This window comes from Alnus glutinosa, chromosome 6 (genome assembly GCF_958979055.1).
Source record: "Alnus glutinosa chromosome 6, dhAlnGlut1.1, whole genome shotgun sequence".
Classification (NCBI taxonomy): Eukaryota; Viridiplantae; Streptophyta; class Magnoliopsida; order Fagales; family Betulaceae; genus Alnus; species Alnus glutinosa.
The window spans coordinates 25,460,631-25,478,474 of NC_084891.1; the positions used below are offsets into that span (position 1 = coordinate 25,460,631).

The 17,844-nt window shown below is 36.0% G+C and overlaps 1 protein-coding gene across 1 annotated transcript; it reads left to right on the top strand.

The window, feature by feature from the left end:
* Nucleotides 1–2,590: 2,590 nt before the first annotated feature.
* LOC133871001 (T-complex protein 1 subunit alpha-like) lies at nucleotides 2,591–13,756 on the top strand. Its single transcript, XM_062308328.1, has 17 exons — nucleotides 2,591–2,787; nucleotides 2,898–2,962; nucleotides 4,083–4,172; nucleotides 4,281–4,367; nucleotides 5,292–5,351; nucleotides 5,539–5,589; nucleotides 7,773–7,868; nucleotides 8,042–8,107; nucleotides 8,341–8,558; nucleotides 9,753–9,849; nucleotides 10,604–10,690; nucleotides 11,891–12,025; nucleotides 12,337–12,441; nucleotides 12,534–12,662; nucleotides 12,752–12,855; nucleotides 13,213–13,303; nucleotides 13,416–13,756. The coding sequence occupies exons 1-17, from the start codon at nucleotides 2,727–2,729 to the stop codon at nucleotides 13,500–13,502; spliced, it is 1,629 nt and encodes a 542-aa protein (XP_062164312.1). The 5' UTR covers nucleotides 2,591–2,726; the 3' UTR covers nucleotides 13,503–13,756.
* The last annotated feature ends 4,088 nt before the right edge of the window (nucleotides 13,757–17,844 follow it).

Consider the following 17,844-nt stretch of genomic DNA (forward strand, 5'->3'; position numbering starts at 1 on the left):
TTTTGTGCGTCCAATAATGCAAACGTGGGAGCACCTTATGCGACACGTATACACGTCACACAGTGGGGGTGCGTCTTTTCAATCCAATGTTACATGTAACTTTTTAATTGAGGAAATTAAAAAAAAAATCCTATTTTTATGGTATGGTAAGTACTGAGTACTGTCAACAACACAGATTCTCCTGACCTTTATATAGCAATACCTTAAGCACCCAATTAGCTGCAAAAATTAACTGAATTAAGTACCCAAAAAATAAATAAAAAAATAATCCAAGTTAATCCGTAATTTGCAAGCAATTAGATGTGATTAGATTGAGTCAGCACGCGTCCATTAACATTAAGTCCCCATAATTAAACTCACTTTGTGGTGGGGTTCCCATCATATCAGTTTTTATTTATTTTTTATTTATTTTTTTAAAAAAATATCTCGATTGTCGGTAGAGCCTCAAAAGCTGAATATCGCTCTATGGCACTTCTCGTGCTCATTTGGTTCACGTATCTTTTTTCGGATCTTCAAATCTCTCATTCTTAGCCCATTAATCTCTATTGTGACAAGAAAGCTGTCTTGCATATTGCTGCCAACTCAAATTTTCACGAGTGTGTTGTAGTATTTATGGGGTTGTTGTCATTCTAATAGTTTGTTTACTTAGAGTGGCCATTGAAAGTTTTTGGAGTACTGATTTGGTATTTTAATTTTTATTATAAGTTTTTTTTTTTTTTTTTTTTAAAAAAAATATTAATGTGATAGTTCACGTGACACTTACTACATTAATTACTTAATGTTTTATATGTCAAATTTTACTACTTAATTTTTTCACCCATATTATGTCACGTGACATTCACGTTAACTGTCATGTAAGTTTTGGTTAAGAAATTGAATTAAAACTATAATGTTCTAAGCATTTTCGGAAATTTGAACCCTCTTCTTTTTTTATTTTCTTTTTGCTAAGATTGCACCTAAGTTCCCCATATACTTCGTGAACTGTTTTTCACTTCTCTTTCGACTTGAGTAAATTTTGATTTCTGGAAGCATGAAAGGCTAAATTTTGAACCATTTGAAGTTTGTAGGATGTCTTTGTGAGGCATGGTCTAACACACTGGTCCCTTATTAAAAAGATATGAATAGCTCATATAGAGTGAGTGGTTTATAAAGATACTTATGTGTGTTAAGTCTCACATTGCCTAGTTACTAGGTAAAACTGAGCTTTATTAAGGATTATAGGAAAACTCCAAATTGACTAGTTATTTTAAGGTGATAGCACAAATGTGGTTAGCGCTTTTCCTTAGGTCATTACACAAGGTGAAACTAGACTTTTAGGTGAGGAAGGAGGATAATAGAAAAAGAAAAAAAAATTACACATATCTTTTTTAAACTACCACTCAATTGTTAATGTCTTTTAAAACTACTAATTGTGTCAATCTCCCCCCTCAAACTACCAAAAATGTCAGTGTCCCCCCTAAAACCATCAAAAAGATAAAAATGACCATAAATTTTGTTCAATAAGACAAAAATGTCCTTATAAATTCAAAAAAAAGCTAAAACTAAAAAAATAAAAACTTAAAAAAAAAAGGAAAAATTTAAAAAAACCAAAAAATAACTGAAAATAATAAGAACAATTTTTTTTAACCAGTTTTTATTTATTTTTTAATAACTTTTTGTTATTTTAGATTATTTTAGTAATTTTTTTTAAAATTTTTTATAATTTTATGAACGGTATTTTTGTCATTAAGGAAGACATTGATATGTTTTGGTAGTTTAGGAGGGGACATTGATACAATTGGTAGTTTAGGGAGACATTGACAAAAAGATAGTAGTTTAAGAGGTTATGTGTACTTTATTTATTTATTTTTAAAAAAACTTTATAAGGGTAAAACTCAAATTTAAAGTGGTTATTCCAAAAGAATATATAATTTTTTGGGGGCTACTTACTGTCCCCTCCCCCAGCCTATGTTGTGGTTTCGAGGAATGATAGGCAGGGGCAAACCAATCGGCCCCTGCCCCCCTGCCCCCCAATTTTCATTAAGAAGGGATTTTCATAATCAAAAGTAACTTCTGATAGGACTATTTTTTTAATAAAAGGGCCGGTTGGTTTGTCCCTAACTATCATTTCCCTGTGGTTTCACCCTTGCTTGGAGCCTGGAGGGAGGTAAATTTGTACTATTTTAAGGAAGGTGAAAAAAAAAAGATTTTTAAGTAAAAGCTGTCTTAAATTAATCTTGTGAATAAAGTTCGAGTTTCTATTTAAAAAACTAACTAATAATTAATTCTGAATAATGAATATAAAAATGAATAGAATTTTATTTTAAATTGAGTCGGAAAAAAAAGCATGTTTTCACAAGTTTAAAGAATATATGTCAATTTTATAAATTGAATTTAAAGGAGTTATTCAAATTAGGGGAAGTAATATTTGTACTCTAAAAATTAAAGAAACGACATGGGCCGCAAGTTTAGTGTAAACCTTTTTGTTGGAATCCATGTTAGGCAACCAAGACTCGGCCTCCTGGACTCCGTAGAAAAGCCCTTCACTCCCTCGAATCTTGTTGGGCCGTCTTCTTCTTTGTTACAACACTAGAAGCACTCTACAAACTCTTTCTCGAATCTCAATTACAAAATCAAACAAGCACGCTGCAGTGAACTTCCATTTCTTCATCCATAGACCTAACCTAGGGTTTCTCATTCTCTCTAACTTAGACACTCTCCCTCTCTCTCTCTCAGCGAACCACTAAATGGCTGGCCCTGATATTCTCGGCGAGCGCCAGTCCGGCCAGGACGTTCGCACCCAAAACGGTACTCTCTCTCAGCCGCCGCTGAAAAACCTGCTTTTACTTTTTTTTTTTGGTTGCGAATTTAATGTCCATTTGTTTGTTTGGTTTGTAATGGTGGTGCGTTTGGAATAGTGATGGCGTGCGGAGCGGTCGCTAACATTGTGAAATCCTCGCTAGGTCCCGTTGGACTCGACAAGGTATTGAAGCTGTTTCGGTGGTTGCAGTGTTGGTTGTTCCATTATACCAGAAAATGTAGCTTCTTTGATTGCTATATTCTGGATTTCGGCTGTATAGTGTTTTGGTTGGGTTTTGATGAGTTGTATGGTTTGGTTGTGATTCTTTGGCTTCTCACCGTTGCTTGGGAGGAGTCTTTGTGTTGTATTGTTAGCTGCTATGCAGCTGTGTTCCAGTGAGGTCTTCTTGCTGGAGAGAACTTTGTAAATTTTTGTGTGGAATGAGAAAAAAAAATGTTGGTTGTTCCTGATAGGATTTGCTTTACTTTGTTCATAGTATTTGTAGTAACTTGAAATCGCTAATTGTAGAGGTTTCCTAGTGCCATCACTAAATGTTGTACATGATGTTCCTATAATCCCTATGCTCACTAACAGTAAGGACTATTTCTTCTAAATGTCCAAAGTTTAGTTTTTATTGCTACAAGAATATCGAAATGCATGGGTTTATAGACTTGATAATAAATGATAACTGATTGAGATGTGGCTTGCGTTTGTGTGTTTAGCATGGAGAACATGTAACCTAATGGAGGGATCGTCAAAATATTAGTTAGATTAAAAGCTATGGAGTCGTGTAACATTAACAAAAAGTTACATCACTATCAAGTCTGTAGACTGTAGTGAATTTAAATGTGTAAGATAATGAACAAGTGATATGCTTCGTATTGCCGTAGTGGTTTGAAATTGAGCATATTGCTTGTTCTCAATGGTGTGATGTTGTTCCTTTGTGCATTTGTTTGTTGAGTTGTATGGTTGGGCACTTGCATGTGTTGGAGTGAAATTTATGTAAGGCAGTGGAGACTGAAGAGAGAAGGACATTTTGGGAAAGAAAAGAAGAGGAATGTCTTTTTGTTCATATTTTTACTTGTATGTTTTTTATTTGAGAGGGGCACGAATCCATGAAGACTATTTACCATAATTTTAGTGATACAGTTAAATTCGGAACTGCATGTCAAAGTTTTTACTTTGTTTTTGGATGTCAACTCAGAGAGGCATTGCTGACATACCTTGTCCCATAGCTTTATATTGGTCTGTCTAGTTCTATGGTAAGGTTTTAACTTGCTTATTCCTTGATTTATTGTTTCAGATGCTTGTTGATGATATTGGTGATGTGACAATTACTAACGATGGTGCTACAATACTCAAGATGTTGGAAGTTGAGCACCCTGCTGCCAAGGTAGATAAAGAGTCACATTTCTTTGTTTTACTGTTATGTATGTGTGTGTTGTCCCGCAGATTTTTTCCACTTTGTTACATATTTAATTTTATTTTTTGTGGTCTGTAGGTTCTTGTGGAGTTGGCTGAGCTTCAAGACAGAGAAGTTGGTGATGGGACAACTTCGGTAGTCATAATAGCTGCGGAGTTGCTTAAGGTAAGTGTAGGCTGTCTGTTCATTTAAGTTCTAATGGGTTTTAAAGGAATTCCCTTATGTTTTGATGAGTGATGACTTAATTAATCATAATCCCTGTCGAGAGCAAATGATATTATGGCAAGGAGTCATATTTATGCCACATCTATGATTAAGTGTAGCTAGTATGTTCCTTTGAGATTTCATATGGGTTAATGGGTTATAGAGCAATTCCCCTAGGGTCGGAGCCAGAATTTCCCCCCAGTGGAGGCAATTAACAAAACATTTGCAATACAAATTATTCACTCAGTAAATGGAAAAACAAACTCAATGATACAACAAATTTAAAAATTGTTTTGTTTTCTATAACATTGACGTGCACTATTCAAGTTTTTTTAAATAATGGGTAGGAAGTAAATCTCCACTGAGCAATTCATTTTATAATGACAGAATAACGTATTGAAAGTACCGAAAAAATCATTATAACTGAAGCAAAAAGTAAAGCATTAAACTGATCGTCGATTGATACAAATTAAAAAAGAAAATTAGGAAATTCATTCCTTTTAAAATTATTTTTTGGCAATTGGAATCAATTATTTAATAATTAGAGTAACTTAAAAGCATACAATTTGGGATTTTTCTTCCTCATTTTTGGGGCGAAATTCATTCCTTTTAAAATTATTTTTTGGCAATTGGAATCAATTATTTAATAATTAGAGTCAAACTTAAAAGCATACAATTCGGGATTTTTCTACCTCATTTTTGGGGCGCACATACAAATTTGAGAAATTGAAAAGACAAGATATTAAACATTTAAAATGAGAATGTTTTCAATTTTTAATTTTATGGAGAAGTCACCCCCACTCACTTGAACATGGCTTCGCCTTTGAACTCCCTTATGGTTTGATGGACGATGACTTAACAGATCGTTTAATCATAATTCTGCAGAGAGCAAATGATCTGGTTAGGAATAACATTCACCCTACGTCTATAATCAGTGGATACAGAGTGAGTGACTCTCTCTCTCTCTCTCTCTCTCTCTCTCTCTCTCTCTCTCTCTCTCTCTCTCTCTCCTCCCTCCACCCTTTTGTTCCTATTTTAAGTTCAGACACTAATCAAATTCAAAACTATGTTACTTGGTGCATTGCCTTATGGTTTTATCCTCTATATTTGAATATGTTCTTGATGTAAACAGCTTGCTATGAGGGAGGCATGCAAATATGTGGAGGAAAAATTGGCTGTGAAGGTAAATCTCCTGTGAATTTGTCGTTGTATAGTTGTTGAAAACTAGATGTGTATGCTTGTGTGTGACGATGAATGTGGTGCATAACCATAGTAGGCATGAATGGCAGTTTTGTATGGATCATACAGTTGCCATGAAAGATCATATTCTGCGTTTTTCAGTTCTATCATTCATGCTAAAAATGGGGAGAGGATTTGGCGTGCAATATTGTGGTTCCAACTTAAGATGAACATATATTTTTATTTATAGATACTTGAAAAGGAAATTACATCAAAACTAGGCTGGGCACCCTAAATTAAACACTAAGAATGTAAGTACGCGGAGGCAATGCATCCGAAGATGCGGGCCTATTGATTCTTGGCATGGATGCCAAAAACCCAAACCACCAATAGGACCCAAACATTGGTTGCGTAACAATAATCACAGGGACAGAGGGGATACAAAAAAATAAAAGCCCAGAAATACAAAAGTGGAAAAATAAAAACAACACAGCAACTGAACAACGGTGGGGTAGGGGCTGGGAGTTGCCAGTGCCGGCGCGTGTAGATCACGCGCCAGCATAGGAAGACCTCTCTCCAGCTGCAAACGCCGTGGTCTTCCGCAAATCACAAACAATAGAGGTGGGGGAAGGCGAGGAGGAGGTTCATGGCCTTCACACACTGGAAAAGGAGACAAACTCCCTGGCGCGTGCATGCCAGCTCTGATGCGGGGACAACAAAAGAGAAAGTGGCGACCATCGATGGAAGCGGAAGGCGCCGACGAACCCACTGGAGAGGCGTGTGTTGTGCAAAAATTGATAAAGGAGTGTAGATCTAGATCCTAAGATTTTGAACCAACAACCAAGCCAAAAATCACAATAGACACGGTAGAGGAAGGGGGCGGAAACCGGTGAGAGCTGTGTTGAAGTGGAGGAAAGCAAGTAAAAGGCTAGAGCAAGCTCTAGCAAGATAAGGGCCTCAACGGAGGCGGTAGCAAAAGCCTCAATAGAGGCGATAGCAGAGGGAGGGGAGGGGGAGGGGGAGGGAAGCACAGAGCTTCCCTCCTCCCATGGCGTTTGGGTGTTTTGGTTTTTCAGAGGAGAGAGAACGGAGGTTTTGCAGAAGTTATGAACTAACTCCACCCTTTCATTAAGATGAATGTATTGAATTGTTGTATTATAGGCTTTGCTAAATTCTTTTGCTCCCATGAAATTTCAGGACATACATTTGATCTGTTGAAAGAAGTTTGTAATATCATACATTAGATTGACTTGTCCTTAGAAGATCATTTTTATTTTCTTTGTGAAGGTAATTAGGTAGAAAAACATAGATTTAGGGGGATTTAAACGGAACTCAACATTATTAGCGTGATCATTCCATTCTCTCCATGTAATTGACATAATGTGTAGAGGGACTGCACTCCAAATTTTAACTCTTGTAGGACTACCAAATTTCCCTTTCCAGCAATGTGTACCTCAATAACCATTCTAGGTCATCAACATGTGCACCCCAAAAAGAGAGAACACCAGAGCCCACGAGTCATTGTTGCTGTACAATGTAGTAATAAATGTCCTACTAACTCTTTACTAGATATACACATACAACACCAGTCTACGATGATCTCTCTCTCTCTCTCTCTCTCTCAGATTGTCCGGCTTCAAAATCTTTTACAATGCCGTTGCCTAACAAAGAATGGATGTTTTTGAGGGGCTTTGACACATCCAAGTACTCTTCCAAGGGAACATCATGCCGGAGGACTCTCCCAAAGCACCATAATTAGATTTTACATCACATCTTCCATTGCTAGTCAACCTCCAGCACATCCTGTCCTTGTCTTTTGCTTGAAGGATAATTAGAGTACAACTCAAACCAGGAATCCACATACTCTTAGCTCTCAACCACAAGGCTCTCACAAATCGAAAATTCTAATCTTTGCCTTAATATCCGAATACACAATACGAGCCTATAGAAGCATTCCTATCCACTGCTAGCAAAAACAAATCTGGAAGTAAATCCTTCAAAGCATCTCCCATTCTACATGCCATGCCACAAATGAACTTTGATACCATCGCCTTTCTTAAATTTAAACACTTTGTACTTAGAAAATGGTCCCTGTTCATTTTGCTCTGTATGACAATGCTTTGACTAAGCTGTAATATATTTGATATATAATACTCTTGATAAGATTGTTTTGCTTGATTTGTCTAGGTTGAAAAGCTTGGAAAAGATTCTCTAATAAACTGTGCCAAGACAAGCATGTCCTCAAAGTTGATAGCTGGTGACAGTGACTTCTTTGCAAATCTGGTACGCTTATTATTTGTCGTTTAAGTAATATGGAACTATTTTGTTCCAATAAATCTGGATGTTAGTGAAATTGGTACTTATTTCTATACTTAACCAAGCCGTTTGTGCTTGTTGTGCCTTTGATGAGCCTTTTGTGTGTTTTATTGATACATATATTTGATTTGTATTTCTAGGTTGTGGATGCTGTACAATCGGTTAAAATGACAAATGCACGGGGGGAAGTCAGATACCCAATCAAGGTGGGTTGTGTATTCTTCATATCTTATCAGTGAAAGGTTATGCAGTGTGCACGTATATCTGGAGGAAATTTGATATTTTATTATTAGTATGTATTATAAGTTCCTTTTAAAACTACTGGCTAGTACAATCATTAGCCGGATATGGCCCAACCTGCTTTTCATGGTTTTTGTGATGTGCTAACATTTGTGGATGTGAAAGTTGTAATGCCCTAGTTGCTCTTATCATGCTCCAGGGAATTAATATTTTGAAAGCACATGGCCAAAGTGCAAAGGATAGCTATCTTTTGAATGGGTATGCTCTAAATATGGGTCGTGCTGCCCAAGGAATGCCACTTAGGGTTGCCCCTGCCAGGATTGCCTGTCTTGACTTTAATCTTCAGAGGACAAAGATGCAATTGGGTGTTCAGGTCTTAGTCACTGATCCCAGGGAGCTTGAAAAAATTCGTGAAAGGTGACAGATAATAGAAAAGTATTTCTTTGATATTAATAGTTGCCATTTACTTGATTGCTACTCAGCTTGCTCGCCATTGGAACAATTAATACCATTCTACAGTTCACTTTCCACATGCTTGTTTCTTTGCGGTAATTGATTTAGTATCCAATTACCTATTTAGAGCAACCTGGTAAAGGCACAAAATGGTATACATACTTACATTCGAATATACCTGTGTGCGTGTGTGTGTTTGTGTACCTAATCCAAATTCTTCTCACATGTTTTATAAACCTATTTTATTGCCAATACCTGTTACAATGAATCTGTAAATATCTTAAAATATATGTTTGCTATGAGTAGGTTCTTAGACATCATCTAGGCTTGAAAATTGATTTCATGGGAAGCAATTAATTGAAACCTTGGTATATAATTATGTTTAGTTGACATGTGAATATTTGTGTTTTGCGTTGATGTTACTATGGGTTATGAGAAGAGTACAAATGCCAACCTGCTTTCTTTTTTTTCTTTTTTTCAAAAAGATTTTGCTTAAAATTTGTAAAACTAAGAGTCTAATAACTTATAGGCATATTGCTAGTGATACAATTTGGTAGGGCTGGGTATCGGTGACGGTATGGGTATTTTTGCCTAATGAACCGAAAAAGTCAGTTAATTAATTGACTCATACCGACAAGAATAAATTTTGACTATTTCGGTTAAGTCAATTAACTCGGTAAAGTCGGTTAGTCATGTGCTTTTTTATATTGGGCCAAACCTATTTTTATGGGCCAAAATGGGTTGTTTCTGGGCTAAACAAGTGTTTATTGGACATGTTTTTGAGATAAACAAGTTATGCAAAAACTAAGGGTTAAAGTAGGTTAAGCTGGTTTGGTCAAAGTTGGTTAAGTTGGCTCGGTTTGGTTAACTGAAGAAATAATAATTCTCCCGCCTACCGAACCGAACCGACATCGAAACAGTTCTGAAAGTCGGTAGGCGGTCGGTGGCAGTTAGGTAGCAGTCGGTCGGTGGCAATCGGATTATGCAAATACCTCTTTAGTGCATGTTCTTGGCTACTGAAAGTCTTACATGCTTTATGCTTTTTGTGTTGTGACAATTTTAATTACCTCTTCTTTATGGTTGTCAAGCAAAAATCATTACATAATGTTTGTCTCTGTTTTTGCTTATGTGGAATTGATGTTACGTGTGCCTTTGCAGAGAAGCTGATATGACAAAAGAACGCATTGAAAAACTTCTGAAAGTTGGAGCTAATGTTATTCTGACAACAAAAGGGATCGATGACATGGCACTCAAGGCAAGCTTCTATGGATATTTGATTCTGCTTTCCATCTATGACATGGCCAGCATTCATTTCTGGTCACTGAATTGGCTGGCATGATAATTAGCATTCTCTCTGATGCCATCACTCTAACTGAACTTGGTTGCATGTACTGGTTACAGTCATATTTTTGTTGGCATTGCTTAAAGGGTCTCTTATCTTTTGGTTGTGGTCCTGTGATTCTTACTATGTTATAGCCTACAGGGGCTATGTAGAAAATGTTGGATTAATGTTGTGAAACACCAAATGTTAGGAAATAGGAAGGATAAAATGTTGAGATTACTATTGCTTTCATGCCGCATACTGAAAATGAAGTTTATAGCACATGGTGTGATTGACCTGGAATTATCACTTTGAGATATCAATTTAGCATGGGAAATATTTAAGGAAGTAACCATGGACAATTTTAGTGTTTTGTTTGATAGAAGTTTCTTGATCCATTGAAGTGTCTAAGTTGGTCGCTGTCCTGACAGTGGGTTTTCAATGTTTATTTGGCGATATATTGATGTCTAAGTTTTGAGTAAATTATCTTCTAGTTTTGGTCCAGTATGTTGTTGATTTTGTGGTCTGAACCGCCTTTTGAAATGGGTTCACTTTAATTACAGTGAACTCAGGCTGACAAGCTATCTTAGATTATTCTTTTCTAGTTCTCCTAGTTCATTATGTACCTACTACCATTAAATTTATTGGGCATATTATGATTTTTTATTGTTCTTTGATGTTCTTTCAGTACTTTGTTGAGGCCGGGGCCATTGCTGTGAGACGTGTTCGGAAAGAGGATATGCGCCATGTTGCGAAGGCAACCGGTGCAACCCTGGTAAATTTCTATCCCGCTTGTGTTAATGATATCACTTTTCAAGGCTGTTATTTGCTTTTGACATTGGCTAATAGTTAATGCAATCATGGATGTACCAAGGGAAATAGGTTTTGTCCAAAAATATTGTGATTTAGATGTTTTGAATCGGCAGAGCTTAAAAAAACTTTGTGGTTAAAGAAGCCAAGTACTCAATTGCGCTTCTTCTTGTTTTTTTTTTTTTTTTTTTAAAAACTATCTATAATAAAAAATAGGGGTGAAAATGCGGATGTGGATGCGGTTATTACTTTTAGATATCCGTGTCATGCGGTTACTATCCGCATTTGTGCAGTTATTAAATGCGGTTATTATCCGCTACCCGAATATGAGGTAATTATTATATGCAAGCTTAAATAAATTAAGATTTCACTTGTTACACAATTTACGATTATCAACTATAAAGGGTTATTGTCTCATAGAGTAATCAGGATTTGGATTACCCAGAGAAAGAAAAAATAATAAATGTAGTGAGGTATAACTTTGAGATGATAGTGAAAAAAACCTAACATAACTTAAAGATCCTAAACTTACCAAATTCAATTCGACCTTATTTTGGTAAATTTAATTTTATATATATATATATATATATATATATATATGGAATGCGAGCATACCCTAAAACCGATATCCGCATTCACATGCGGATAATGGGGTTTAATATCTGCAACTGCATGTGTGGATAGCGGATGCGGGCGGTTATTATCCGCCCGCATTTTCGTCCCTAATAAAAAATGTATAATTTTGGTCCACATTAAGGCTTTTTTTTGTTAGTATAAGAGCTAGGTGTCTCTTTTGTATATTTCTTGTGTGCTTAGGTTGCGCCTTTGCGTTTTTCAATGAATATGCGATTACTTATCAAAGAAAATATAGGAGCTCAAAACCCCTGTATATTGGCTGATACGTATTTGATACTTGTGTCGTAAATTTAAAACTATTTTTTAAAGTTGGATGATCAGGATATGCCCAGATATGCACTGGACACTTTTGGGGCTAAGGAGTTTGCAATTTTTCCTCTCTCTCTCTCTCTCTCTCAAGCTTTCTCCATCTTATGATTGTTATGTAGAGTCTTTGTATTTCAGTGCATATTAATGGTAATTGTACTGTACTTTAAATAGGCTAACCAATATATTATTTTGTTTATGATTGTGTACAATTGATGGGCAGGTCTCTACATTTGCTGATATGGAAGGAGATGAATCATTTGATTCATCACTTCTTGGATATGCAGATGAAGTTGTTGAGGAGCGTGTTGCTGATGACGATGTGATTATGATAAAGGGGACTAAAACTACTAGTGCGGTGGGTTATTTCTTTAATTTTGATTTGTTTTTTGGATTCTACACTTCTCAACTCTGCAACCCAATTGCTTGAAATCCTTGTGGAATTCCTATTTCTATCAGACCTGAGAATGAGGCTATAACCCTGTTTAAGTTCGAGTGTTAGATAACCTGCTAAAGTAATATTCAAAGAATGCAACTTAATATAGAAATTTATGAAATGATGAACATTTTCTTATCGTATCTTATGACATATCAGTTCCTCATTGTTTTCATGCATAGTCACCTTCTGATGTTGCTTTCATTTTTCCCCCCTTCAAATACTTTCTTTAGATTTCCTTGATCCTCAGAGGTGCGAATGACTATATGCTTGATGAGATGGAGAGAGCTCTGCATGATGCTCTGTCTATTGTTAAAAGGACCCTTGAATCCAATACGGTAAACTTTGGCACTTTCTCTAATACTTGAATACAATGGAAATAATTCATTTTTCCTATTTATATTCTTCGTCATGACATATTGCAATACAGGTGGTAGCGGGTGGAGGTGCAGTCGAGGCTGCCTTGTCTGGGTATTTGGAGTGCCTTGCTACAACCTTAGGATCCCGCGAGCAGTTGGCAATTGCAGAATTTGCTGAATCTTTGTTAATTATACCAAAGGTTTATTATAATCTTGAGTGAATGATTTAACCCCCCATCCCATTGATGGGAATTGTTGTGGAGACAATAATGACATGTATTTGGTTCAGGTGCTTGCCGTGAATGCTGCTAAGGATGCCACGGATTTGGTTGCAAAATTACGGGCTTACCATACCATAGCACAAACCAATGCTGATAAGAAGCATTTATCTAGGTATTTTATTTTGGAGCTATTCTATGAGTGGCATTTTGGATTAAACTAACAAGTTATTTCATTTCTCCCATCACCCTCTGCAAATTTTTTTTTGGGTTGAATAAAAAAACTTTTTCTTCTTCACTCAAAGTTGTCGCACTAATATTCATTTCCAGACTGGTGGTTATTGTATTATACTAGTCTTAAGGGACACCTAACAGTTGTATGTGTTTATAGTGTAATAATAAGTGTGTAAGAGAGAGAGGAGTTTATAACTTGGATCTTTTGGGGTCTGACCTGAGTGCTCCCAAGTAAATTTCTTGCGTGGAAATTTTGATTTTATCTTAATTGATTTGGCCACCTCTTAAATTATTGCAGCATGGGTCTAGACCTTTCAAAGGGAAGCGTTCGTAACAACTTAGAAGCTGGAGTCATTGAGCCTGCAATGAGCAAAGTGAAGATAATTCAGGTAAATGTTTTGTATGTTCTACATACAAATGGTTCTAACTTACTTATGAAGAGTATTATGATTATTTCCAAATAGCCTCTTAAAGTTGTTTCCTGAATTTTCCATTGGCCAGTTTGCAACTGAAGCAGCCATAACAATTCTTCGAATCGATGACATGATCAAGCTTATCAAAGATGAAAGTCAGAATGAAGGGGATTAGGATTGTTCTTTTTGTTTGGGAAAAGGAGGGGAGGGATTGTTCTTGCAGTTTGTTGCCAAGGACTTTCTGGTATCATGTTTGTACCACCATAAATGCTTGTTTTTTTTTGCTGAGGCAATCTTTCTCTTTTTCAGTTGTATGTTTTTTTTTTTTTTTTTCATTGTTGCAGTTTAATTTTGTGGATAGCTTGCTTATCAAAAAAAATTTTGTGGGTCGCTTGCTGGCAAATTTTCAAAGCAAAGTATTTTTATCTAGATTTTGTTTTGTATATTTTCTGTGCGAATGTTTGGATAAAACTGAAACTTGGATTGATTGGATTGATTGAGATAGTACAAGTGAAAGGTGGGAGGGTGTACTTTTGTTTTGTTTGAAAAAATTCATTCCAACGCCAGGGAGTCTGGGTCTTGCAACTCTTCAATCAGTCAAAAAAAGTACAAGTGTCTAGGTATGTATGTTTGATAATAGCTCTGAAAAATGTCTTTTTTTTCTTCTTCTGAATTTTATTTGAAGAAGCGATTTGATATGATATATGTGAAGTTTATTCATTGATATTTGTAGTTTTATTAATTATTTTGATCATCTCCAATGAATAAGCTCCACATTAGTTAGTAAGATTTCTTTTATAAAAGTTTAAGTACATATAACATTTTTTTGAAGTGTTTATTTTGTGGAGTTCACATTTGACAAAATGTTTTATATGAATCAACATTAGAAAATTGTTTGGTTGTCTTTAGGAAAACAAATACTACTCATGCTTATTGTGCTTATTGTGAGTATTCAAAGAAGTGTAGAGCTAATTTCCTACTTATATATATATAAAAGAAATTTGGTTTATATTTTTCAAGTTTCCGTGCCATTTTAATTAATTCCCGTGACTTTTAAATTTGACTTTTAACTCTTTGGGTTGTTCATAACTCCTGCCACAGCCAAACACCTTGGACTTCCTATTCTGTTTGGAAAATTCAAAACAGTACCTTTTTCTGATTGATTAGACATAGTCCATAGCAAAATAGAAGGTTGGAGATCCAAAACTTTATCTCAAGCTGGGAAATCTACTCTTATCAAGGTGGTGGTGGTTTCGGCAATCTCATCCTACACTATGAGTATTTTTTCTCCTTCCGGATGGTATTTGTAAGCATCTGGATAAGGTTTTTAAATATTTTTTGTGAGGATTTCCAAAAGACAACTCGAAATCTGACTTTAAAATCTTTATAATCCCTTTGTTTACCAAAAGACCAAAGCGGTCCTGGTTTCTATTTTTTGAAAGATGTGAACCTCTCTCTACTATCCAAACTTGGATGGCAACTGCTCTCCTACCATGACAGCTTCTGGGTTCCTCTTTTACAGACAAAGTTTATCAGGTATGAAAATTTCTTATTTTCATCTCTTGCATCTGGTTCTTGGATATGGAATGGGATAAAGGCCACACTATCACTTATCTTAGCTTGCGCTTCTCATATTCCACATTGAAATTCCTGGCTACCCATTTGGTCTTCACCATGGATACCCACTATTCCAACCTTTTTGTGAACTCCTAGACTGCCTTCCATTCCCTCAAACCACTCCCTGTCTATTTCTGATCTTATATACTCTCCAACTTTGACTTTGAAACAAAATGTTTTGCATTTTCTTTTTGACCCTACCACTGTTACAGAAATCCTCAAAATAACTATTCGCAAGCATTCCGATTCCCTCCTCTGGACCCCTTCCAAGACAGGTACTTTCTCCATTAAATCAGCTCATCATTTGATTAGCTCTCTCACCCCTTTCCCTTCGTCCCCCTTCCCCAAAACCTGTTGGAAAGCTCTTTGGAAGCTTAACCTTAATAACAGACGAAAACTTTTCCTCCGGAAAATGGTCTAGAACATTAATCCTACAAAATTTAGAATTTCCCAATCCACACTTTCTCCATCTCCAGACACTAGTTGCTCTCTTTGTTCATTCCCTGTTGATTCCCTCTCACATCTCTTTTTTACCTATCCTATTAGACATGTGGTTTGGCGCCAATCTTTTTGGCCTTTGGACACTATTGCTTTAAATATTACTAACATGACAGATTAGCTTCTTATCATATTCTCAATCCACATCGAATTGGCATCCACAAAGTAGAGACACATCTATTCCAAATTTTTGTTGCTATTGCATGTGATTATCTTTGCCCTTTGGTTCACCCGGAACAAAGCTCATCATGAAGGTTTCATCCCAAATGCTATCACTGTTTCATCAACTATTAACAAAAAGGTTTTGGAACATCATTTAGCATGGACATCCAAATTTTGTTACTACTCCAAAAATTTGAAAGTGCCCTCCAACTCCTTATTTTTAAATCAATCATATATTCATTTGCAGCTTAAGCTGCAGTCTACCGAGATTCAAATGGTACTATTATCAAGTACATCTCCCTTATCAGTCCACCATACACTGCTCTTTATGGCGAGGCAACTGCTGCTTTTTTGGCTACCCAACTAGTAGTCAATTTGGATTTGTCATCCTTTATCTTAGAAGGAGATTCTCTTGCTGTCACTTTGGCTCTACAACAACTAACCATTACGCGAGACTATCGTATTGCATCTACTATATCCACTATCCTATCTACCATCCTTGTATCATCTAGCTGGCAAGCTAGTTATGTAAACCGAAGTGCAAATTTTTGTGCCCATCATGTGGCAAATTGGGTCACAACAAAGATTTATTTTGGCTGCATTCCCAACTCTTCCCCTTTATTAACATCTTTTTCCACCTTGTCTTGGAAAAGTTTTTCCTTCCACTTTCTTTGTTCCATAGTTTTCTTTATTTATCAATGTACTTAAAAAAAAGAAAAAAAAAAAGAAAAAGAAAGAAGATTAATTACACACGAGTAGTTTTGCCATGTCAGATGCCACATTAAAAAAAAAAAAAAATTTTGTTAATTTTATCAAAATACCAAAATAATAATAATAAAAAGTTCAAAAAAAAAAAAAAAAAAAAAAAAAAAAAGAGATTGGGAAGGGTGGTGTGACTAGTGCCGCCCTTACAAGGTTGTTGAGGCTAGCTCGCGTAACTTTTCTCAAGGAAAATGATGGTTCACTCAACACGACTGCCTCAAGGGCTCGCATGACATAGAACTGATGTGACAATATTTAATAATTATTGGATCATCATTTATTAAGAGAAAATGATATTTAATGACTTTTAGATCTTGTCACTATCAGTTTTGTAAGGTAGTTATATAATGTCTGTGTCATTACTAAGGATATTAATAGACACCATCCCTGACTACATAATAAATTGAATGGCAAATAGTATGTCATCTTACGGTAGATATCCACAATTTACCTCTCCTTTGGACACTCTGATAGTCCAAACAAGGCCAATAAATGTGCCATAACTGCAACATACAACTTGGTCAAGTGGGCATAAATGTTGAACTTCTTTTGTCTCTTCCCATTTCACCTATTTTCCCCTCGGAAGTATACGAGACTGGTCACAGTTGATTCACGCATCGCTGTTTCATTGTTCTGTTTTATCTTGTAATCTGCTAAATGACAAACAATACCTTAATTACAACAACAACTAAAAATGGTCCCAACTGTAGAGATATGCCAAACGCTTTAAAGAGAACAAAATATCCGTGGACAGTGAAAACGCTTGAAATATTTTACTATTTATTACGAACTTGTTAAAACATTATGAATAAATAAATAAATTATTTTATTACTTTATAAACACACAAAACCCTTGAAACCAGCACGGTTCGAAGAAAAATATTAGACCTATAACAAATTTTTAACTTATGCTCCGTTTGTTTCGACGTAAAATGGTTTCCGTCGTAAAATATTTTCGACGAAATCAATTTCAGAAAAAATTATTTTCTCGAAAATATTTTTCGGCGTTTAGTTCGCACGAAAAAATTACGAAAAGGGAAAATGCAGCTGTTGCAGGATTCCGGCGAGCATGTTTGGCCGGATCAGACCAAAATGGCCGGATTCCGGTGGGTCTCCTCCAGCTCCTGTCAAATCCGGCCGGATCCCGACCATTTTGGCCAGATCCGGCCGTATCAGTGGCCGGATCCGGTCAGATCAGGCCGGCTTCCGGCCGATTTCTGACCATGGTCGGATTCCGGCCAGATTCTGTCAGAATCTGGTCCGCTGGCATCGTGCGACGATGGCCATAAATCGTTTTCCAAAAATTAAAGAAGCTTTTACGGTCAAACCGAAAATAGTTTTCGTTGACCATTATTTTCGCCCCTACCAAACATTGTAAAATACCGAAATCATTTTCCAGAAAATTATTTTACGCCGAAACAAACGTAGCATTAGTGATACACATTAACATGTAATTAGAAAATGTTAATTTTTTTTAG

What these genes read in the sequence shown, in the direction of transcription:
- LOC133871001 (XM_062308328.1), top strand. Translation starts at nt 2,727, where the DNA reads ATGGCTGGCCCTGATATTCTCGGCGAGCGCCAGTCCGGCCAGGACGTT. An exon ending in AAGTCAGATACCCAATCAAG is followed by an intron (nt 8,108 to 8,340) that starts GTGGGTTGTGTA and finishes ATCATGCTCCAG; the next exon opens with GGAATTAATATTTTGAAAGC. An exon ending in GGACTAAAACTACTAGTGCG is followed by an intron (nt 12,026 to 12,336) that starts GTGGGTTATTTC and finishes TACTTTCTTTAG; the next exon opens with ATTTCCTTGATCCTCAGAGG.